Source organism: Tamandua tetradactyla, chromosome 26, assembly GCF_023851605.1.
Source record: "Tamandua tetradactyla isolate mTamTet1 chromosome 26, mTamTet1.pri, whole genome shotgun sequence".
Lineage (NCBI taxonomy): Eukaryota > Metazoa > Chordata > Mammalia > Pilosa > Myrmecophagidae > Tamandua > Tamandua tetradactyla.
The window spans coordinates 40,062,704-40,088,387 of NC_135352.1; the positions used below are offsets into that span (position 1 = coordinate 40,062,704).

The window sequence follows — 25,684 nt, forward strand, 5'->3', positions numbered from 1 at the left end:
AGACCATTCCACCGTTCTATCAATCCAGCTGCCTTTGGATGATGGGGAACATGGTAAGACCAGAGAATTCCATGAACATGGGCTCATTCTCACACTTCATTTGCTGTTAAGTGTGTTCATTGATCAAAAGCAATGCTGTGTGGAATACCATGATTATGGATAAGGCATTCTGTAAGTTCACAAATGGTAGTTTTGGCAGAAGCATTGTGTTCAGGGAAAACAAACCCATATCCAGAGTATGTGTCTCTTCCAGTTAGAACAAATCACTGTCCCTTCCATGAAGGGAGTAGTCTAATGTAATGAACCTGCCACCATGTAGCGGTCTGGTCATCTAGGGGAATGGTGCCATATCGGGGCTGAGTGTGAGTCTCTGCTGTGGGCAGATTGGGCACTCAGCAGTGGCTGTGGCCAAGTCAGCCTTGGTGAGTGGAAGTCCATGTTGCTGGCTAACAAACGTGAAAACACTCTATAACCACAGAATGGAAAAAGAAAAAAATTGACAATGTCAAATGTTGGGAAGGATGTGGAGAAACTGGAACTCTCATGCAATCATATGGGGATGTAAACTGTTGAACCCCATTGGAAAACCATGAAGTAGTAACTACTAAAGCTGAACATATGATACTGTATGGCCCAGCAGTCCCATACTTGAATATATACCTGTCTGTACCAAGATACATGTAAAAGAAGTATTTGTAATAGTCCCATGTTGGAAATAATCCAAACGCTCATCTACAGTAGAACTGATTAATAAATTGTGGTGTTCTAGTTTGCTTAGCTGCTGGAATGCAATATACCAGAAATGGAATGGCCTTTAAAAAGGGGAATTTAATAAATTGCAAGTTTACAGTCCTAAGGCCAAGAAAATGTCCCAATTAAAACAAGTCTATAGAATGTCCAATCAAAGACATCAAGAGAAAGATACTTTGGTTCAAGAAGGCCGATGAAGTTCACGGTTTCTCTATCAAGTGAGAAGGTACATGGCAAACAGGGTCAGGGTTTCTCTCTCATTTGGAAAGACATGTGGCAAATGTGTCATCATCTGCTAGCTTCCTCTCCTGGCTTCCCATCATGAAGCTCCCCAGAAGGTGTTTTCCTTCTTCATTTCCAAAGGTCGCCAGCTGGTGACTCTCTGCTTCATGGTACTGTGGCATTCTCTACACTCTCTGAATCTCTCACTTTCTCCAAAATGTTTCCTCTTTTATAGGATTCCAATAAACTGATCAAGACCCACCTGAATGGGTGGAGACACATCTCCACCTATTCCAGCTTAACAACCACTCTTGATTGAATCACATCTCTAGGGAGATGATATAATTAGTTTCAAACATACAGTACTGAATAGGGATTAGAAGAAACAGCTGCTTTTAGAAAATGGGATTAGGATTAAAACATGACTTTTCTAGGGTACATACATCCTTTTGAACAAGCACATTCCACCCTCTAAACCCTAAAAAAAACATGCTTTTCCCATATACAAAATATATTCATTCCATCACAATATCAGAGACCCTTAAACCATTTTAGTAGCAATATAAATAAAATACAAAGTTAGAAACACTACAAACTCCTATCAAAGTTAGTTACACCCATGGTCTGTTCTAAGGTAAAGTCCTCCTCTGGCTCTGGATGTATAAAAACTCAAAACAAATTATTTGCTGCCAATATACGAAGGATTAATATTCATAGGATACTTATACCCATTTCCATAGTGAGGAAGGAACACAGGGGTCACGAGACCCACACAGTTTCAAAAACCCACAGGGCGAAGTCCTTTAGATTTGAAAGACTGAGAGTCATTTAGAAAGGGCTTTAGAAAAGCGGCAGTCCCACCCTTTCCAAAGGCTTATGCAGAGGCCTGCCTCTCTCCAAACGCAACCTTGGGCGACTTTAGGGAGACCACCTTTTTCTTGGCTCCACCTTCTCTAAGGATCAGAGCTGCACCCAGGCTCTCTGCCATTTCTGGGGTACATACTCAACCCCTCCATGTGGTGGTGGCCAGGCTCTCCCCAAACCCCAAGGAATGTGCTTCACCCTTTCCAAGGCCTGAGGCGGCATGACTCTTCCACTGCAATGAGGTGGAAGGCCCACCCTCTGCCTTTGGGGCAAACGCACCCTCTCCACATGCTTGGGTGGGCCCACTCTCCTAGCCCGAGGTTTCTTGACTTCAGACCTCAGCCTCCATGGTTTTGCCTCTGAAGTTATTTTTCCTCCAATGTGTCCCTTCTCTGAGCCCCACAATCCAGACTGGCATGGCTGTGTTTATACAGGTCCCACAGCACTCTCATTGGCTTTCTATGCAGTAGCCTTGGATCATGCCCGTCAGACATAAGGAGTTTCCACAAATCCTTCTTGGATAACTCCATGTCCAATCCTGGCTTTCTCTGAAATGTCTGACTGGTTTTGCATTTTGCCAAATCTTCACATGGGGCACTGTTCTTTGGGGGTCTCCCTTCCTGGAAGCCCAAAATTTTCCAGAACATCAATTTCTGATTTCTTTGTACACAAGAGTTCAGTTCTCAGCTTATCTCTCCCCTGTCACATTTCACTATAAGCTGTGAGGAAGAAACCAGGCTGCACTTTCCATATTTAATCTGGAGATCTCTTTTGCTAAATATCCAAGTTCATGGCTTTTTAAATCTGCCTTCTAGCCAAAGCCATCAGTCAACTTTGCCAGATTATCTGCAATTTTAAAACAAGGCTCACTTTCCTTCCAGTCTGCAGTAATACATGCCTCATCTATGTCTAATGTCTGGTCAGAGGTATCTTTAGAGTCTGCAATTCTACCAACAGTTCCTTCAAAGCATTCTAGACCTTCTCTATCAAGCTTCTACAACTCCTCCAGATTCTTTCCCTTATCCATTTAAAAAGTCATTCCAACATGTTTGGTATTTGCAAACTGCAGCAGCACCCTACTCCTGGTACCAAAATATGTTCTAGTTTGCTAGCTGCTGGAATGCAATATACCAGAAACAGAATGGCTTAAAAGCATTTTATCTTCTACTTATTAGAAAACCAAGCGAAGTTTTAAAACAGAGGAAATCAGTTACCAGATATTTCAGAAAACCCCCTGTGACTTCAGGGTGCAAGATGGTTGGAGGGGCAAAGGACAGGAGGCAGGGTAGACCCTTTAGAAAGCTATAGAAATAATCCAGGGGTGAGATGGGAAAGGCTTCAACCAAGGCTGGGGTTACAGATATGGCAAGGAGGGGATGGGATTCAGAGGTACAGGTGTGTGATGGGGGGAGGTGGCCAATTAGATGTGGGGATTGAAGGAAAGAGAAGAAAAGTTCCATTGTACGATGTTGGATGATGCTCAAAATATTTTTACTGAGGTCACTTGAATGAATTACTGTCCTTGTAAGGGGGGTCACCCTAGTGGTAAGAGGAAACCAACAATTGGATTTCTCATCTTGGTACCTGTTACATGAGGGGCAGTTGGGCAACCAAACACAGTTACAAGACCAGAGAATACGGATTCCTTTCCTTTTCCTGGTGGCAAAGAGCCACTTCTAAAAACATCTGAAATCCAATGGCTGCTGAAAGTTGGGTGCAAAAGTAGAGCCTGATGGCAACCTTCACCTACTCAAGCAAGGTACCTCTGACCATCTCTCCAAGGAATTTCCATGTATCTGGGAGAAGGGTTTGGCTGGTGTCCCTGGCTCTGAATTCACCAGGCTTTGGGACCTCTCCCAGAGAACATTGATCTGATTTCTTAAAAGCATAGCAGAGGAAAGAGTAGATTCATCAAAGGCAGATTCACCGAGTTTGAATATTGGCTCTACCACAAATGTGCAAAGTATCAGGATCTTCCCCTGTAAAATAAACGTAGCAGTACTTAGGTGGTTATGAGCCTTGGATGTGGGTAAAGCACTGGCTTAGAGCCTCCTGAACAGTTGGAGGCGATGATGATGATGATTATTACCTGGTCACTGTGGAGTTTAGGAGGTGGCCCACTGAGGCCCGTTAGGCAATTAGAGCTTTAGCTATCCATGCTGATTCATGAATATGCTAATGAACAGGGTGTGGGGAGGCTCTCCAAAGCCTGCTCAAAAGATTGTCAAAACCCTTGGAAGCCCCAGGGCCAAGCAGTATATTTAAATAGAGTAGCACCCCAGAGAGATTTCCCTCATTATACTTTCTCTTTCTATGCTCTGGGCGAAGCCCTTGAAATAAACAAGAGGAACGTTCTAAAGAAAGTACTTTTGAACCCAGCTGAGCCATCAGATAAGATGAGATGCTTCAGAGACTTTCCATTTTGAGACCTTGGCGTGTTCTTGATTACGTACAAATACCTTGCTTGTTATATAAATACATAGCGAGGTATCTTTAAGCTAAGTAATGCAAGGCGAATAGCTACAAAAGCATCTGAGAGAAAAGCCACAAATCCCTTAGGATTCCTGGAAGGTTTAAAGTGTTAAAGCTTGGAAGAATTACCTCTGGAAACCACGGCAGCCTGCTTCCTTCTCTCAGGAACTCTGTGTGCATGTGAATTGGTTGTGCTTCTCCGTCTATAAGGCTTTGCAAGCTCTCTAATGAAACAATTGTATTTTCTTGGCTTAAACGCACATTATTGAGCGTTCTGCCTCTCATGCTATAAATGCAGTAATGAGAAATGTTCTATTCATTAAGGACCAACAGCACACTAGACAAAAAAGGAATCAGGTATTTTATTAAGGTGCCCAGAAAGTAACTTCTTAAAGGTCAGAATATAACCATAAAAAAGCAGCTTCCTTACGGCACCACACACACAGACTGTATGATAATGAATAACAAAAGGATTTGATAGGATAAGTCATTTACTTAGTATATATTTCATAGGGAAGACAGTGGGCATTTTGATGTCAGTGATTTTTAGCCCATTGTATTATAAAATATATGATGCCATCTATCTTTGTATTAGCGCTTGTGATTTCAATTTGTTTTGTAGAAGTACACAGCCACTGATGCTTGTACTTTTTTTGGACACATAGCCACAATCTGTCAGATGTTAGGGTGGGGATAATGCAGAATAAACTTGCATAAATGAGTCTGCATTTAAGTATGATTTTAGATGCCCAACTCTAAGAGGCAGCTGCCAGAAAGCTTATTAAGTGAGGGAAAAAGTATCATAAGCAATGTTCCCTCACCTCATATTGATTTTCTGCTTCTTTCTTTTTGCTTTCTGTAATTTCAGACAATATGAGCTTGCTCAGTCTTGGGGTAGCCATACTGGTGATTGAAGGGGTGGGGATGACACTTTCTTTGCAGCCTGGGATGAGGCTGGATCACCCCAGAGCAGGGCAAGGCAGAACACAGAGCATCTTCTACATGGTTGGGGAGCCCCAGAAGTTCTGTGGGCTTGAAGTGCAGAATGCAGCTTATGGAGCATTTGCCAAATGACAGCCAAGTCCTGCCTTAAAAAAGCAAAAAGTTGAAAAATAAAAACAACTCATTGGCATAGAATCCTAAAAAACTGCCAAAAGAAAACTTGGTGAAAATATTTTAAAACAATAATTTAATAGCTCTTTATTTTGTGAATTAAAAAATGTGATTTCATATTTGTTGTTGAACTGTTTTTCTTTTATAGTTATTTAAACTTTTAAAAGTCCCTATATAAGCTCCCCTTTCTTTGTTTAGGCAGTTTTGGGCCAAATTGCATATGGATCATTATCTGTTTAAGAGTTGCAACAATTATATCCACATGGATGCATATGTATTTGTCTAAATGTGAAGGTTTTAATCTTGACAGCTCCAAAGCAAGTGAGTCTGAGAGAAACAATAAATTAATAGATGTGTTAATCTCTCTCTTTCTCTCATTCTCTGACTGAGAATTTGAGCACTTAAAAATTATACATCTATATATTTATTTATTGGATGCATTGTTCCCTCTGTTTGGGAGTTATCTGGATTCAGACTAGTCCTTTTCTTTGTACTGTTTGTGTTCTGGACCAAGGTCATTTAAAAATCATTAATTGTGATAATTAATTGTGATAGATGTACATATAACAAGCACACTGAAAAGCATGACCATGCCTCTACACTGCACCTTTGGCCAATTTTTGCTGGCAGCCTACAATATGTGACCTAAAATGTGTATGTATGTCCAGGCCACACTTTCAATCAAAAAAGTATGTTTCTAGCGTGACATCGTCAACACAGTGATGTAAGGTATACCCTGAAAAACTCTCCCCCTCAGAATCAACTAAGAAAGTACAAACCCACTTGCTTGATTCTGGAGTACAAAAGAGACTGGAGAAGGATGTGACAAACGCTGAATTGAAGACAAAGGGAAAAAATAACCAGGTAGGAGATTTATGTCCCAGGCCCACCCATGAGGACCATTCCCCTTACTCGGCCCCCTGCAGCATGGCCAGGGTCCCTCCTGCCATGGATGCAGAACCACTGAGCCACTCACAGCAGCAAGCCAGAGCCTCATGCATATGCAGACACAGGAACCCAAGTTCCTAGACCCCCCAAGGTGGATGCAAGCCGGCAGCGTGTGCTGCATACACAAATGCCCCCGGAGGAAAAAGAGAGAACAGCAGAACTGTTGGCAAGAGGCGCACACACTCAATCCAGTCTCTGTTTGCTGGAGCCCCTAAATGCAAAACAGACCTTTTAGATTGACCCCATCTGGCTCCCCAGGACAGAATATTCTCACCAGGAAGAAACCAGAGGCAGAAAAGCTTACAGAGAAAAAAGAAAAGTGGGGAGATGGTGCTGGTGGTTACTGAGCTGCTGTAAATCAGGATGAACACCAGAGCCAAAAAGTGTAATGGAAAGGGGGCACTGAGTAAGGGAGAGAATTTGGAAAAATCATAGGAGCTGGGAGAAAATTCTGCACAAAACAAACAGAAAAGATCAAGGTTCCAGAGAAGGAACAGAGGAAAGGAAGATTTCTCCTCCAGTGAAAGAGTTATATACAAAAAGACAATCTTAAAAATTTGTACTGCATAGTCAGGGCAATAATCAGGTACTTAAGAGCTGAGGAAGTCTGAACAGTTAAACTTGGGCTACTTTAAACGTGCAGAATAGGTTGTAACAAGCATCAAAGAAGAGCCTTAACACACAGCCAACCAATTAACAATTAAATTCTAGGAAAGAAAGAAAAACTGACCTTCAGAGTTAGCTCATCAAAATCATCAGTTACCTGGACATCAGCAAAAGAGTTACAAGTCACATTAAGAAACAGGTAGATGTGGCTCCGTCAAGGAAACAAATTAAAACTTCAGAGAAGACACAGATTTTGGAACTAAAGAAGTTCAAACACATTTCCTAAATCAATTCAAGCAGATGCAGGAAAATATGGATAGAAATAAACTAAGAGTGGACATAGAGCTGAAAGATATTAAGAAGAAATATTCTTCAAAAATGAGGGAGAGTTTTAAAAACATTCACAGATAATCAGAAGCTGAGAGTGTTTGTCAACAAAAGACTTGCCCTGCAAGAATTACTAAAGGGAGTCTTGCAGGTTGAAAGGAAAAGAGGTTGGCTTGAAGTAGTAAGAAGAAGGGATATATATAATCCTACTTGTTAATTCCTATAGGAGACAGAATATAATTGAACAAGAAAAGTAATATTTCCTGATAAAGGACATGCAAAATATAAACATAATGAGTGACAAAAACAACATAAAGAGGAGAAATGGAAGGATATGGAACAGAGAACGTGTATGCTATTGAAGTTAAGTTGCTATATTTTCAAATTAGTAGGTTATAAACATAGGTTGTGCAATACAAACCCCAGGGTAAGTACAAAGAAAGTTTTATCAAAATATACAGAAACTGGGTGGGCAAGCGTGGCACAGTGGCAGAGTTCTTGTCTGCCATACCGGAGACCCCGGTTCGATTCCTGGAGCCTGCCCATGCAAAACAAAACAAAACAAAACAAAACAAAACAAAAAACTACAGAAACTGAAATGTGAACGAGATCCGTCAGATACATCACAAAGGATAAAGTATACAGAGAAGGAGGCTGCAAGAAAGGAAAAAAGGCTAAGACATACAAAAACCACAGGACCAAATGGCTGAAGAAAGAACTGCCTTTATACTACTAACACTGAATCCTCATGGATTAAACTCTCCAATCAAAAGAAACAGATAGACAGAATGGGTAAAAAGTGCATGATACAACTATATGTTGTTTACAAGAGACTCATCTTAGACCCAAAATCACAAATAGGGTGAAAGTGAAAGAATGAAAGAAGATAATCCATGCAAGTAGTAACCAAAAGAGAGCTGGAGTAGGTATAATAATTTCTTACAAAATAGGCTTTAAGTCAAAAGCTGCTATAAGAGGCAAAAAAGAAGGACACATAATAATAAATATCATAATAATATATCATAATAAAAGGGTCAATCCACCAAGAAGAAATAACAATTATAAATATTTTTGCACCTAACCACAATGACCCAAAAAAATACATGAGGTAAATACTTATGGTTATAGATGCTAGAATACTCAACAAAATACAAGTAAGTCTGATGTAACGGCGTATTAAAAAATTAGATATCATGATAAAACAAGTGGGATCTATCCCAGGGATGCAAGAGTGGTCCACTATAAGAACACTAATTAATGTAATGTACCGAATTAACAGAATGAAGGAAAAAATAAATAATCATCTCAATTGATACAGAAAAGCCATTTGATAAAATCCAGCTTCTTTTCCTGATAAAAACACTTCAAAAAAATAGGAATAGAAGAAAATCTCAACATGATAAAGGGTATACATGAAAAACTCATTGCTAACATCATACTCCATGGTGAAAGACTGAAACTTCCCTCCAAGATGGAACCTGCCACCACTGTTAGTCAACATTTTACTGGAAGTTCTAGACAGAGGAATTAGGCAAGAGAAAGAAATAAAAGGCATCCAGTTTGGAAAGGTAGAAACATAACTTGCCATTTGTAGATGGCATGGTCCTTATGGTGTTTTGAAGTTGTATGTATCCAGCAAAACATGTTCTAAAATTTAACCCATTACTATGAGTATAAACCCATTGTAAGTAGGATCTCGTGACGTGACTACTTGAGTTAAGGTTTGGCCCACCTCATACAAGGTGGTTCTTAAACCTCTTACTGGAGTTCTTTTTAACTGAATGAATAAACAGAGGGAGGAAGGGAGGGAGGGAGGGAGGGAGGGAGAGAGAGAGAGAGAGAGAGAGAGAGAGGGAGAGAGAGAGAGAGAGGGAGAGAGAGAGAGAGAGGGAGAGAGAGAGAGGAAGAGAGAGAGAGAGGGAGGGAGAGAGAGAGAGAGAGAGAGAGAGAGAGAGAGAGAGAGAGAGAGAGAGAGAGAGAGAGAGAGAGAGAGAGAGAGAAAGGAAGATGGAGAGCCACAGAAGCAAGAAGTAGTTGAAAACAATGAAACCTGGAAAAGAAGGGGTTGGGGTATAAGGAGTATTGTAAGATCTGGGTTTTATTTTTTTACTTTTAGTTCTTTTCTGGAGTAAAAAAATGTTCTCATGATGTATGCACAATTTTATGATGATATTTGTGAGCCACTGTATATTTTGGATGGTTTGCATGATACGTGAATATAGCTCAATAAAACTATATTAAAGGAAAAAAATGAGTAATATTTCTATACACTAGTAATGAGTAATTTGAGGAAGAAATCAAGAAAAAATTCCATTTACAATAACGACTAAAAAAGTCAACTAACTAGGAATACATTTAAAGGACTTGTATACAGAAAACTACAAAACATTGCAAAAGAAATCAAAGAGGACCTAAATAAATAGAAATCATTCCATATTCTGGATTGGAAGACTAAATGTGTTAATATGTCAAATCTGTCCAAAATGATTCACAGATTCAATGAAATCCCAAATGAAATTCCAAAAGCCTACTTTGCGGAAATGGAGAAGTCAATTATAAAATTTATTTGGAAAGGTAAGGGGCCCTGAACACAAAAAAACATCTCGAAAAAGAAGAGCGAAACTTGAGTACTCGCACTTCCTGATATTCAAATTTATTACAAAGCCACAGTGTTAAACTAAAGCACAGTACTGACACAAGTCTATATATGCCAATGAAATAAAATTGAGTTTGGAAATAGACCCTCGCATCTATAGCCAATTGATTTTGACAAGGCTGCCAAGTACATGCAATTGGGAAAGAATAGCCTCTTCAACAGATAGTGCTTGGTTATCCATATACAAAAGAATGAAAGACAACCCCAGTCTCACACCATATACAGAAATTAAATGAACTAAAAATGGATCAAAGACCTAGGTATAGGAACTAGGGCTATAAAACTCCTAGAAAAAAACAGATGGAAGCATCTTCATTTTTCTCCAGAGAAGTTATACAAATGGCTGAAAAGCACATGAAAAGATGCTGAACATCATAAATGCAAATCAAACCCCCAGTGAGCTGCCATTTCACACCCACTGGAATGGCTACTATTCCAAAAATGGAAAATGAGATTGGAGAAGATGTGGAGAAATAGGAAGACTTGTTGGTGGGAATGTAAAATGGCGCAGCCTCTGGGGAAGATGGTCTCTCAGTTCCTGAGAGAGACGTACGGAACTACCATATGCCTCAGCCATCCCTCTACTCAGGACGTCCCTAAGGGAACTCAAGCTCAAACATTTGCACACCAGTGTTCACAGCGGCATTATTCACAAGTGACAAGAGATGGAAGCAACCCTAGTGTCCATCAACTGATGAATGGATCAACAAAATGTGGAATATACGTACAGCGAAATATCATTCAGTCACGAACAGGAAGGAAGTTCTGATTCACGCAGATGATGTCATTGAATGAAGTAAGTGAGACACAAAAGGAAAAATATTGCTGGATTCCACTGTTATGAACTAACTATAATAAGCAAATTCATAAAATTAGAGTCTAGAATATAGGTTGCCAGGCAATAGAATGGGCAGAGGGAAAGGGAGCTAATGCTTAAATTGTACAGAATTTCTATTTGGGGTAATAGTAAAGTTTTGGTAAGGGATGGTGGTGATGGTAGCACAGTTTTTTAAATCTATTCAACAGGACCGAATTCTGTACGTGAATGTTGTTAAGGGAGGAAAACTTAGGTCGTATATATGTTGCTAGAATAAAAGCACAACACGGTGACTAAGAGAACAGCGACAGTGTGTTTCTAAAGAAAATCGTAAACCGTCGCAGATACGAGACGACCTCAGTGAACGGGTTCTCACCTTCCGGTACCCCCAGAGCTGGTTCCCCCTCATGCCGTGGCAGTCATAGAGCGTGACGGGGCTGCTGTGTGAGATCGCATCAAAGCAGAATTTCCGCGTGTGCAGGGGCTCTCCAGGTCTGATATCCTCTCTCCATCCAAAGGTAAAGAGCTGGCAAAGCAAGAAGAGCAGAAAAGTGCAGTGAGCTTAATGTGGAGGAAAGATTTGAGAATGGCAGAAGGTACTTCTTTTAGCAACCTGCAGCGACCGCTTTGTAGTTTACAGGGATGAACGATGCTTCAGCACAAAGAGGTGTTAGTCAAGGTATGTGTCATCATATGCTGTTCCACCAACAGCTGTGCCTTTGACCCAGGCTGCCAAAAGATGCAAATGCAGAATTTCTACCTGGAGAACTCTTCAGTGAAACTCTTTACATCCTTTGTTCAAATAAAACATTAATGGGTCAAATGCTATGCCTAGATGAACACATTAATTGAGAAAGGACCAGGCGTGGAGGCAAGCAGGATGGATGCTTGGAAAATCGGACTGAAATGAAAGTAAACTTGATGTAAAGGATAGGTAAATTCATTTCCTAGGATTGGTAAGACTGACTCTGCAGGGCTGTAACTCACAGGAAGAAATACATTTTTACATCATGACACACACACACAAATAGACTCCCCCCAAACTAAAGCAAATATTTCACAAAACAATATTTATCATTCCTTTCTTAATGTGTTCTGATAGTCTAGCCAAAGTTTTTCTATCCTACCTATCCTATCCAATCCAATTTTGTGATTTTAAAAATGCTACATCTGAAATAGTAAATTGATTTTTGCAACATATTGGTATGTTTAAAAAACACTCCTGTAAGGAAAGGGCATTTCCTTAAGTTTTTTCAGCTGGACAACAATTGAATTACGCAGTAGAAGTCCTTGGGTAAGAGGGAAAATGGACTAGACGATTCTTATGATTTTGTACAATTCTAAAATTTCAGTAAGGATATATAATCCTCATGCTAGGACCTGAGCTAGGCCTAGCTGTATGAAACCAAGCTATGAATTGCAAAATAAAGAAGAGCTGTCAAGGAGACCCTGTGAAGTACAAGCAAGCACAATTCTGAGTTGGACAAAGATAAAACACTTAGCACTGACCAGGCCCTCAATTTATTTCCATTTTCAGGTCTTACCCAGGAAAGAAAATGTAGAGAAACTGGAAAAATTCAGGGCCGACTAACAAAAACAGTGAAATGGTAAGAAAACTGAAGACACACACACACACACACACACACACACACACACACACACACACACAAAGGAAAGAACTGGATTAAGTGGTCTAAGAAAATAAAGACAGGAGCTAAATCAAATGGCAGGTGATTATGCTGCTTCCTAAGAAGATAGGACAAAAGAGAATGCTTTAAATAAAAGGACAAGGCGGTATAAAGTTAGACGTTTGAAACAGATTCATGAAGAGGAATTGTGTAGTCTCTTTTCCCAGAGTTTTTGGTATGATTGTGGACTAACACATTGTTTTGATTGATTTAAATCCTGGGTAGGGAAATAGCTTTTCAAGAATAATTGTGGATTTAAGATTATTCTGATTTTGTTTACTCCCTTCTAATCAGAACTCTCTGCTCTCCTGTTTTTTAAATTAATTTTCTCCTCTGGTATTCCTTATAATGGTTATCTTGCCTGTCCCCTCTTTCATCATCTCTTCAGCACAGATGTCACTCAGAATTCTCCCTGGGACCCCATCCTTGCTCCACAATTCTTTCCTTGCTTGTCCTTCTTCACTGTAAGTTCAACTCCCACCAATATGTTGCTAACTTACCATCCATAGCACGTCCAACTCCTTGTTGGATTTCCTAATTGCATGTCCTTCGACATCTCAAAGTCAGCATGTCTTCAATTTAATTGATTTTCTTCCCTATTAAAACTGTTCTTACCCCTGTATTTTCTGGTTTAGTGGGTGGTAATACCAGCCTGTCACCCTGGGAGGCTTCCATCTTTAACTCCTTCGTCTCCCTTCCTCTCTTCATCTAATCAGTCACCAGGTCTTGCCACTTGGTCTTCTAAATGTTCCTGGAATTAGCCCTTTCTTCTCCATCCCTACAACCGTTGCTCGCAAGCATCTTGTCTGGACCCCTACAACACCCTCCTAGCTGGTTTCTTTCCCACTGTCCTTTTTTGGTTCCCTCTCCAACCTCCGCAGTAGTCTGCTTACAATGTGCATCTGACCATGTTACCCCTCGACCTAAAGCCATACAATATCTCCACGTGACTGTCAGGGTTAAGTTCAAACTCTCTAACATGTCGAAAAGAACACTTTCTCTCCAGCTCTTTATGTTCCAGCAACACTAAAATGTTGGGGTTTCTTGCACAAGTCAGGCTCCGTTTTCCATTCTGGGGCTCTGTTCAGGGCCCTCTGGGTGAAGGGCCGGCACCCACCAGCCAACCTGGTCGGAGCCCACCTGGAGGTTGGAGGTTCAGCCCTTTGAAGTTCAGCCCAGGTGTCAGCGCATCCCAGAGAACTTTGACCCCTTCCTCCTCCCCATTCCTTTCCTTAGCTCAGCATCACGGTCCGTTCATGGATCGCGATCCCTCACTCGACGGCGAGATCTTTGAGGGCAGGGATCCTATGTTTTCAATCTCTATGTTTCCAGCACCTGTGACAACTCATGATATATCACAGATATTCAATAAACTGGCACCAGTTGTACTAACCAAAAGTATGTTGAAGCAACTGTCAAGATAAATGAGTTAGTCTTTTCGGTCCCTCAAGTGAACTGCACTGTTTGTGTTTATTTACAACAATATCGACAACAGTTGGTAGTTTCTGAAACTTCAGTTTTGATGATTCTAGACTGTTAAGTATTATTGGGTTGGAAATTTCCTGGCATATTAACCTGCCATTGATATAGATTAAATTTTTACTCTAAGAATTGCCTTGATTGGTTTCTTCTTTTCTTTTCTCTTTTCTTCCCCCTCCTTCTCCTTCCCCCCTCCTCCTCACTTCCTCTCTCCATCCTGCCCACCTTTCTTTCCTTCATTCCTTCATTTGTTCCTTCCTTCCTTTTTCTTTATAGACTTAGAAGGTCACAAGCTGAAAAAGACTGTACCCAGTACTTAGCACAGCTGGGCTAAAAACCAGGTCTGCAGCAGTTAAACAGCTTGAACCCCTCAACTGTTCCTAGCCTGAACTTTCTTTTATGGACAGTGTTCTCAGAGCTCCTCTTGATGGAACAGTGAAGTAAATAAGAATGTCTGTGTTATAGCAAACACAATGTCTCAGACAGATTTGTTTATTCATCTATTGTCACAATGATATCTCAGGGCATTCTTAGATGACTTTATTTCTTGTTCTTAGTTTTATGATTATAGTGCAAAGATGATTCTTACATGTCTGGACCAACCGTTGCTCTGTCATCTTCACAGTGTTTGACAGGTTGTTTTTGTTGTCACTGTTCTTAACCGGTGATTGCTTTCCTGCATTTCGGGTGACGCCGCTTCAGATAATGTCAATTGCTTTATTCTTCTGAACCTACCACCGGCTAAAGTTCGTCTCTTTTATGTCTCTGAAATGCTTTTTTATTGTCATTTATCTGATCCTGATAACCTTGCAAAACCCATCAGGCATTGTGCGTCCTATTCCTTAGGCCGCTCTCCGGTGCATGCTCTTGTCAGAGTGGAAGTGAGCATGTATTAGGAACGTGCGATCACCGTTTGCATTGGGTAATGTTGCTATGACCTTGATAGTTTGTTTTACGCCCTTGCTATGTCCATTCTTGACCAAAGCATTTAGATTTCATTCGAGTTTCCTCTGCAATAGCCTCTGTTTGTTCAACCTCAAATCTCTTAGTTTTAAAGTAAACTGCTAATTTCTCCACTTCTTTCTTTGATGCTTTAAAATACAGAAACAAAATGATATATAGATATTATATATGTAACTTATGTCTTTGGTTAAGTATTAGTGTGGTATGTGCATTGTCGGCTGGGGCTGTACTGTAATAAATTCGTAAGGTCACTAGACTTGGTACTGAAAATACACCTGTTATCTTAATCTTGTTCCCTAACTTGAGATGATTAGAAGTATTTCCTCTCTGTGAGTAGTTATATTTTATTTCCTTGTTAGGTGGATTGCAGAAATCTGAGAGATTGCATGTTCTTCCTTGCAGTTTGCACTCATCATCAGTATGTTCCACCCTGACAGTGAGACTCCCCCAGAATTTTTTTCACGCTGTGCGCTGCCTTGCCCTGATGCCTGCTCGCCTGTCTCTTCGGGCATTGGAGAGGGAGCATATGGCTCCTTCCTGCGGGGGGAAGCCCGCTGCGGCCATCTTCCCCGGAGCCTGCAGAGCGAGACCAGCCAAACCCGGCCAAGGATGGCTTCTCCTCGGGGAGCTGCAGCGTGTTCTTTCCAGACCTCACAGCATTTTAGGACCTGTTTTTAGATTTCTTTCTTGGTCTCTAAAGGAAACTGAGAGCCAGCACACTCTGCCACAGTGATATTAAAGAACTAAATAGACTGTCCTGGAAAAACGAATTACGCATTTGCTTCCTTCGCAGAAGCCAGATTAGTCATTGTCACTGTTCTGCCATGAAACGTTGTCTTACAAAGTTGCTACGTTCGACTCGCCTTTATTTCCTATGGAACAAGTTTATATTAATTTTATTTTTGCATTTTCTTGGGTGGAGGAACATCATTTCCCATGTGATAGAGTAGGAGTCCCTTTGTGTTCTTTGAATGCTTTGAAATTAAAAACAAAATCCTTATAATTTTCCTGTCCTGTAACACTTATTTTCTCATCTGTGGATTTTAATCCAAATGTAGAAGAATGGTTCTAATTCTTATGAGCCATTGAGTAATATATCAAATAAAGCCTCTTGTCAATTACTTGAAAACGAAGCAGTTTGTAACGTTTTCACCTCCAAGTCAAAATACGGCAATACACGTTTCCAGTTTGATTTATTTTTCACCTTGTTTACTCCCCCGTAGCTCCATTTTCAGGGTCTCTAGAGACTGGAAATCTTTTCCAAGTGCTGCATTATCTGGTCTTTTTGTTTCCCCCACATGGTTTTCTGGTTGTCTAGTGCTGCCCTCTGCTGACTCCTTCTTGAATTACATGCCATAGATTTTTGCAGTTTAATCTGAGGAAAAAAAAATGAATCAACGTTTTTTTGAAGTGTGTGCCATAGGGTTGGTTTTGTTTATGCTATTTTCAGCTGTTAAATAAAATCTGCAGGCCCGAACATGTTGTCTTTGGGATGCCGGGGATAGAACCACACACCGTGAGGCAGGGTTGCAGGCATGCATTCTTCACCTCTACCTGCTGGCCAGGGGTGCTGCAGGTTTGGGCTGCGTGCAGGTAGGAGCCGAGAGGAGTTTAGCCAACAGCCGGCACTTTCCTTAATGGCTTGCTTCTTTTATTTCTGTGTTAAATACCTTTCTCTTCTCTAGACGCCAGTCCTATTGACACGACTCTTTAATCTTGTCTCTTGCTCCCAGGTCGAAGTAGGAATCGCATCTTAGAGGTAACAGTCCAATGCTAGACCTCAGATCCCCGCTAATGCCCCAAAAGAGATGCAAGGCAGCTTTCCCTGACGTTGATCACCACCAGGAAATCCTGGAGACATTGGGTCTTCTTCAAAACCCATCAACGTGTCCACACACTGTACGGTGCATTTGGGTGAGCAAATACGGTGCATTTGGGTGAGTATCTAGTGGCTGTGCTGAGAATGGACAAGTGGACCCAAAGTGACAGCTGCCTGGGGCCTGAGGACAGTTCCTACCTCGGTATCAGCACAAGGGGGTATGTGGGGGTATGAGAAAGCGGAAAGGAAAATGCCTTGTGTTATTCTGGGTATCTACGTAGTAGCAGGATTGCCAGATCAAATGGAATTCTATACTTACCTCCTTGACAAATTGCCTTGCATAGCAGCTACACAGTTGTACATTCCTCCCAGTAATGAATGAATGCTCTGATTTCTCCACATCCTTTCCAATACTTGTAATTTTCTTCTTCTTCTTTTTTTTCAATAGTGGCCATTCTTGAGGCATGAAATGATATCTCATTGTGGTTTAGATTTGCAATTCCCTAGTAGTTAGTGATGTTGAGTATCTTTTCATGTACTTTTTAGGCATTTATATTTCTTCTTTAGGAAAATGTCTATTCATATCTTTTGCCAATTTTTTAATTGAGTTATTTGCCTTTTTATAGTTGAGTTGTAGGAATTCTTTATGTATTCCAGATACTAAACTCTTATTGGATATGTGTTTTCCAATTAATAGGTTGCCTTTTCAGTTTCTTGGCAAAGTCCTTTGATGTTCACAGGCTTTTAAATTTGAGGAGCTCCCATTTATCTATTTTTTCTTTCACTGCTTTTGCTTTCGGTGTAAAGTCTAAGAAATCATTGCTTATGAAAAGATTTTGAAGATGTGTCCCTACATTTTCTTATAAAAGTTTTATAGTCCTGGTTCTTATATTTAGGTCTTTGATCCATTTTGAGTTAATTTTTGTATATTTTGGGAGATGGGGTCCTCTTTCAGCCTGTTGCATATGGATATCCAGTTCTCTCAGCATGCTTGTTGAAGAGACTTTTCTTTCCACTTGAACAGGCTTGGCAGCCTTGTCAAAAATAAATTTATCATAGATTTGAAGGTCTAGTTCTGAACTCTCAGTTCAATTGCATTGGTCAATGTATCTATCCTTATGCCAGGGCCATGATGCTTTGACCACTGTAACTTTGTAACACGCTTTTAGTAGGAAATGTGAGACTTTCTACTTTGATCTTCTTTTTCAAGATGTTTTTGGTTATTTGGGACCCCTTACCTTTCCAAATAAATTTGATCATTGACCTTTCCATTTCTGCAAAGTAGGCTATTGAAATTTTAATTGTGATTGCATTGAATCTGTAAATCATTTTGGGTAGAATTGACATCTTAATGATATTTAGTCTTCCAATCCATGAATATGGAATGTCTTTTCATTTATTTAGGTCTTCCTTGATTTCTTTTAGCAATGTTTTGTAGTTTTATGTGTACAAGTCTTTTGCATCCTTATTTACATTTATTCCAAGAAATTTAACTCTTTTAGTTGCTGCTGTAACTGGAATTTTTTTTCTTGATTTTTTCCTCAGATTGTTCATTACTAGTGTATAGAAACATACCATGTTCTGCATTTTGGTTTTGTATCCCACCAATTTGTTGAACTCATTTATTAGCTCCAGTACCTTTGTTGTAGTTTTTAGGGTCTTTCTATATACAAGATCATGTCATCTGCAAATAGTGAAAGTTTTACTTCTTCCTTTCCAATTTGGATGCCTTTTATTTCTTTTTCTTGCTTAACTGCTTCTGTCTAGAATTTCCAGCACAAGGTTGAATAACAGTGGGAGAAGTGGACTTTCTTGTCTTATTTCAGATTTTTAGAGTGAAAGCCTTCAACTTTTCACCATTGATCATGATGTTTGGTGTAGATTTTCATATATTCCATTTATCATTTTGAGAGAGTGTCCTTCTATTTTTTGCTTTCAAAGTGTTTATATCAAGAAAGATACTGGATTTTATCAAATGCCTTTTCTACATCAATCAAGAAAATTGTGTTTTTTCTCCTTCATATTGTTAATATGGTGTATTAGGTTAATTGATTTTATTATGATGAACCACCGTTGCATACCTGAGATAAAACCTACTTGATCATCGTATATAATTTTTTAGTGTGCTTTTGGATTTGATTGGCACTTATTTTGTGGTGGATTTTTGTGTCTACATTCATAAAAAAAGTTGGCCTTTAATTTTCTTTTCTTGTAGTATCTTTACCTGGCTTTGGTATTAGGGTGATTTTGGCTTCATAGAAATAGTTTGGTAATGTTTCCTCCTGGTCAGTTTTTTGGAAGCAGGATTGTTACTAATAATTCTTTGAAGAGACTAGTAAAATTCCCCTGTGAAGCCATCTAGTGCTGGGGATTTCTTTGCTGGGAGGTTTTGATGACTGATTCCATTTCTTTACTTGTACTTGGTCTCGTGAGGTCCTCTATTTCTCCTAGAGTCACTGTAGAAGAAGAATCGAGTGTTCCTGGGAATTTATCCATTTCATATCAATTGTCTAACTTGTTGCCATAGAATCCTCTTATAATCCTATTTATTTCTGTGGGATCAATGGTAATGCCCATCCCCCTCTCATTTCTGATTTTATTTACTTTGTCTTCTCTCTTTTTTTCTTTGCCAGGCTAGCAAAAGCTTTGTCAATTTTACTGATCTTTTAAAGAACTAAGTTGTGATTTTGTTAATTCTCTCTTTTTTATTCTGAAATTCATTTATTTCTGCTATAATCTTAGTTCTTTCTTTCCTCCTGCTTGCTTTTGGATTAGTTTGCTCTTTATTTTCTAGCTCCTCCAGGTATGCAGTAAGATCTTGGCTTTTAGCTCTTTCTTCTTTTTTAATGTAAGCATTTAGGCCTATAAATTCCCCTTTCAGCCTTCACTGCATCCCATACATTTCAATATGTTGTGTCATCATTTTCATTCATCTTGAGTTGTGGAGACCCAGGGCCCAGGGTCCCTCTCCATATTGAGAGTAAGATGCTGCCTGCATGACCTGGACAGAAGTAAATGGTCAACAGACCTCTTCAGGGACAAGAATGTACAGATGGTGTCATAAACCACTTATCTTGTAAAGCATTGAAACTCCTCTTCCCTGGCCACTGTTGATAACTTTGTCCTAAACCCTTATGAACAGCCCCTTGTATTCCACCTTTGCAGGGTGCTTTTTCCATTTTTCCAGACAGCCACCACCAGAACTTCTACTGTTCATAAGTCCTAATAAAACTCATGTCTAACTCTGTGCCTGGTGTGTTCTTTGGTCTTGGGGCTGTGCCGACCCAAGCCCTTTAAGAGTTGGATTAAGAATGAGTATTTACTGATTTCTCTTGCAATTTCTACTTTGATCCACTGATTCTTCAAGAGTGTGCTTAAAGATACATTCACAAATATATAGTTGTGAATTTTCAAGTTCTCTGTTTGATACTGATTTTAGCTTCATTCCATTTTGGTCAGAGAAAGTGCTTTCTATGATTTCAGTCTTTTAAAATTTATTGAGACTTGTTTTGTGACTCCACATGTGGTCTATCCTGGAGAATGATCCACGGCACTTGAGAATATAAATCCTGCTGTAGTGAGTTGCAATGCTCTGTATATGCCTGTTAGGTCTATGCATTTAGTTCACTAATCAAGTTCTTTGTGTCTTTATTGATCGTCTTTCTAAATGTTCTATATATTGATGAGAGCTGTGTATTGAAGTCTCCAACTATTACTATAGAGATATCTACTTCTCCCTTCAGTTTCCCCAGTGTTTGTCTCATGTATTTTGGGGGCAGTCTGGTTAGGTGCATAAGCATATATGATTGCTATTTCTTCTTGTAACTTGCCCCTTTTGTCAATATAGAGTGTCCTTTTTGTCTCAAATAAATTATGCATTTAAAGTCTATTTTATCTAATATTTGTATTGCCACCCCAGCCCTATTTTGGTTACTGTTTGTGTGTAATATCTTTTTCTATCCCTTCACTTTCAAACAATTTGTGTCTTTGAATCTAAGGTGAATCTCTTATAGACAGCATGCAGTTTTCTGCCTGTTACTGATGTCAGAGAAATGGAGAGGATAAAATAGATAAAAACTTTTAAAATCCATTCTGCTAATCTACGTCATTTGATTGAGGAACTTAATACAATAACATTCAATGTTTTTCTGTAAAGGCAGTACCTATGTCAGCTATTTTATCCTTTGCTTTTTATATGTCATATCTTTATTTTGTCCCTATTTTTATCCTTTTACTTACTCTTACGGATAATCTTCAGTTCTTTACTCTGCTCCAAGCTTCTCTCTCCTGTCTTTCTTTTCAGCCTACAGAGCTACCTTTAGTAAATTTAGTATGTCTTTTGTTGACAAACTCTATCAGTTTCTGTTTATCTGTGAATATTTTAAACTCTCACTCATTTTTGAAGGACAGTTTTTCTAGATAAAGAATTTTGGGCTGGCCATTTTTCTCTCTTTGTACCTTTACTATATCACACCATCGCCGTCTCATCTCATAATTTCTTATGAGAAATCGGCACTTGATCTTATTGTGCTCCCCTCGTATGTGACAAATTGCTTTTCTCTTGCTGTTACCAGGATTCTCTCTTTATCTTTGGTATTTGCCATTCTGATTCGTATGTGTCTCAAAGCAGATCTATTAGGTTTTATTTCTTGGGAGTACATTGGACTCCTTGCAAATGTACATTTGTGTCTTCCATAAGTTGTTGAGAAATTTGCAACTATTTTTTCCTCAAATATTCATTCTTCCCCTTTTCCCTTTTCTTCTCCTTCTGGGACACGTATGGCACATGTTTATGTGCTTTGTCATTCAAGTCCCTGAGATCCTGCTCATTGCTTCTATTCTTTTCTCTCTCTGTTCTTCTGTCTGTAAGATTTCAGTTGTCAGTTCTTCCAGTTTGCTGATTCTTTCTTCAGCCTGTTCAAATCTGCTGTTGTATCCCTCTCGTGTATTTTAATCTATTCTATTGTGCCTTTCACCCCCATTATTTCTGTTATGTTTCTTTTTATACTTTTAAATTCTTCTTTATGCTCACCCAGTGTGTTCTGAATATCTTTTATCTCTTAAGTTATAGTTTCCTTCATAATCTCCTTGAACTGATTTAGAGGATTTGTTTGAGCATCTTTAATTAGTTGTTCCAAATTCCGTGTCCCCCTCCAAAAATTTAATTTGTTCTTTTGACTGGGCTGTATCTTTATTAGTATGGTTTGTAATTTTTTGCTGATATCTAGGCAGAAAGTTATCTTGGATGTACTCTGAAAGTCAGTTTCTCTGTCTTGTCTACTGTTTTATTGTTGACTGGCATTATGTTGTCTCTTTTTTGATGCTTGGCTCAACTTAAACTTATGCCAGACCTTTAGAATAACTCATGTTTAACTGATCAGATTTTTCCAGCTCTTCTTGCCCTGGATATCCCAGTACAATTGTTTTAAGACTGTAATTTTTTGGAATTGTTTCACTTCCAGGAGAAAGCTTCCTTTCCTCTATTCTTTCTCTGGAAATCTTGTTCTTCTCTGTTTGTTTTTGCTTTGACCTTATAGTTTTTTTGTTTTTTTTTTAAACACACTTTTCGTTGTTTCTAGCTGCTTTTGCCTGGAGGGCAAATTCTGGCAGGAGAGTCACCTCCAAGAGGAACCTCACTGGTCAGTATCTCCCAGCTAGTGCAGGGCCAGGACCCATGAATAGGAGGCAGCCCATTGCCAAGATGCTCTTTGGTGAACATCAGCAAGGACGCCAAAAGCCTCCTGAAGCCTCTCCGAAGCTGCGCCTTCCTGGCCTGCCCAGCAGACGCCACCCTTCAGCAAAGTGTCCCCCAGAGCCCCAAGGAGGCACTGAATCTTTAAACCTCCACCCCTACTGTCCCTGCAGGGTGGTGCTGCAACAATGGCTGCAGCTGCCTCTACCCAAGGCAGGTTAAGACAACTCAGAGCCAGGATCCAGTGATCTGAACTTGCTAATCCAAAGCCAAGTTCATGCTCACCTCTGTTCTTGGGGAGGAGGATTTTTACCTTCTTTTCGGACTGGCTCCCAAGGTGGGGAATGGGTGCTGGCAGCCACCGCATGGAGGGAGCTCCTCACTGCCCCTTACCCTCACTCATTAGCAGAGAAGCTCAGGGATTCATCTAATTGCACAGCTGGTTGGTGGCAGATCCGGGACCTCACCCAAAGCCCCAGGTGCCCCGTTTAGAGACTTTTTCCCACTGTATTTCTCCATCCCTGCTTCTCTCCAGCCCCAAGACTTCGTGGAGCCAACACACCTGTTCATGAGACCACGTTCTTTCAGAACCATCCTTGACACAGATGTCCAGCCTCAGCTCTGTTCCCGTAGCCCCGTGCTTGCTGTCCACACAGAGATTTGCTGCCACATTTCGTATCTGTAAAGAAGAGAAAAATACTGATCATGGGGCTGCAATTTTTTTTTTTGTACACTTAGCACCTCACAATCTTGGTATAGATTAGGTAGTAAACAACTATTTTTTTGAATTTATGACTATTGAATGCTTCCTTAATCCCATAAGCAGTTTATGGAGAAAAGAGGGAATTACGTGTGATATGATCTAGTCTTTCACACGTAAAAGAACATATAAGGTGGTTAAATAGCAAACCGGTAGCTGGCTGCAGCAAAGGAATGTGTAACAATGCAAGAAAAGGAGTAGCCCGGAGTTTATGAGTTCAGTACTGTGCTGGTTGGAAAGTATTATGTACCCCAGAAAAGCCGTGTTTTAGTTCTGAGCCTATCTTGTGGGAGTAGTCATTTTTTTAAATCCTGATTCAATACCGTGGATTGGAATCTTTTGATTAGGTTATCTCCGTAGAGATATGGCATGCCCATTTGTGGGCGTGGCCTTTTCATTAGCGGGAGATGTGACTCCACCCATTCCAGGTGGGTCTTGATTAGTTTATGGAATCCTTTAAAAGAGGAAACATTTTGGAGAGAGTCAGAAACAACAGAAGTCTCAGAGCCAACAGAATCTTCAGAGCAGAGCTGACACAGATGCCGACACTTGGAGAACAGAGACACATATGTTCGGAGATGTTTGGGGCCCAGCAGACGTTGCCATGAGATGCTAAGCAAGCCAGAACCTGGAGAGAGCCAGGGAAGCCAAGAGATGAAAGCCAGCCCCGGAGAAGCAAAGTGAGGAATCCCCACAGGGACAGAGGCTGAAAGCACAGAGTTCATGAGCAAGGGACCAGCAGAGGCCAGTCACATGACTACTCAGCTCACAGAGGAGTTCCTGATCCATTGGCCTTCCATGAATTAAGGTATCTTTCCCTGGAAGCCTTAGTTTGGACAATTTTATAGGCTTAGAACTGTAGACTTGTAACATTAAATTCCTCCTTTTAAAACCTATTCCAGCTCTCGTAAATTGCATTCTGACAGCTTGCAAACCAGCGCAGGTACAGTGGTAGGTTTTTTTCTTTCCAGGTAGTGCTTAACTTGGCGTCTGTCATCTTCCTGTTTAAAAGCATCTTTCACCGTTACCACCTGAGCTGGGAAAGGGTCCCATAAAAGGAAGGTGGAGGGTGTGAGGGAGTGGAATGGACCGGGACACGGAGCAGTCTGTGCAGGATGGGGTGACCTTGCGTTCCAGTTTGCCTGGGGCGGTCTTGGCCCACAACTGTGGTCCTGGCTCAGCCTTTCTCCCGCACGATAAACCAGGCATCCACCAGAGCAAAGGTGGTGTGGGAAAAGCAGCACAATTGCTGGAATGCTGTACCTGATGAAGATTCCCTCCTTAAAGCCTGAACTTTGAAAAATCGCAGAGAGAATATGAATAATGTTTCTCTGTAATCACTATACATTAGCCTTTATATGGGAATTGAATAGTCAGAGGTGAGAAGGGATGGAAACAGAAACAGAGGATGGACAGAATTGATCATTCTTGCCTGACAACTCTTCTGTTAGTGTCGGAAGCACACCCTGTATTAGAGTTGAACATTGTCTTTGTATGTGCATTCTTAGATGAGGTGTTTAGTATCAAGTGTGTATGCTTAGATAATGTGTTTAGTAGACTATACACCTCAATTAATCCTTTTTATGTTGCTTCACACAGTCCTGGATTATGAGAATTACTTTAAATATTATTAAGAACAGAAACGAGAGCAGGGTAGACCCAACTGATGGTTGCAATCAAGGTTATTTCGCTGGTAATGAGTAGCTAAGGCGAGGAGTTCCTCCACAGAAGGACGCCTGAGCTGAGCCTATTCCTAATGGGATGGAACAACGAAACAGGGAAAGGACTGCCATAAATTATACCAAATATCATGTGAGGAGTAAATGAAGTTGGGATGGGGGTGGTGGTGGAGGGAGCTATTTCGTATTTCATCTATTTGAGGAGTAGAAGTTGGCATCATGCCATTCAGTAAGGTTCACTGCTGTGGGCACCAGTTTCCTAGATGTTCCGCTGTTGGGTCTCTGCTTTCAAGATGACAGGAGCACATAAAATAATGCACTTCACAGGGCAACAGTTCGTAATCTGGCTGGACCTACAGATCTGTCTGAGAATTCAAGGAAAGCAATGGACACGTTTGCAAAAACAAGCAAATAAACAAAACCATAAGCGAATGCGCACAAGCACTTCTGTGTTCATTTTCCTGGAGCTCATAGACTCCAGATTTGAACCCCGAATTAGAGAACATACTTGCCCCATCTCTTGTCAAGCAATTGCATCCGTTCTCTTAGTAGCCTGGGAGACTCTGGAAGATTGGGAGTGAACCTGGCTGGTGTCAGAGTGCAGTCCAAGAAAAGCTTACCCTATTCACTCTTGCTTATTTTACCTTTACTCCACCTTCCCTAAAACAAGTACCAGAGAAGAACTTGACTCTGGGATTGGGGGAGCAAAGTTCAAAATTTGTCCTTTATGCAATTCATCCCTTGATCGGTTATATAGATTTTCTGTTGAAATCAAACCACCCAGAAGGTCAGAATTTGATTTTTCTGTGTCTGCCTTAAGCCTGGCACT

The 25,684-nt window shown here is 40.3% G+C and overlaps 1 protein-coding gene across 1 annotated transcript in view; it reads right to left on the bottom strand.

Moving 5' to 3' along the window:
* GALNTL6 (polypeptide N-acetylgalactosaminyltransferase like 6) overlaps window positions 1–25,684 on the bottom strand; it is a 1,241,919-nt gene that overhangs the window by 11,862 nt on the left and 1,204,373 nt on the right. The window contains exons 11-12 of the mRNA XM_077144652.1: window positions 22,979–23,095; window positions 11,152–11,301 (exon numbers count right to left, since the gene is read on the bottom strand). Of these exons, the coding sequence (XP_077000767.1) occupies window positions 11,152–11,301; window positions 22,979–23,095 (267 nt within the window). The remainder of the gene's footprint in view (window positions 1–11,151; window positions 11,302–22,978; window positions 23,096–25,684) is intronic.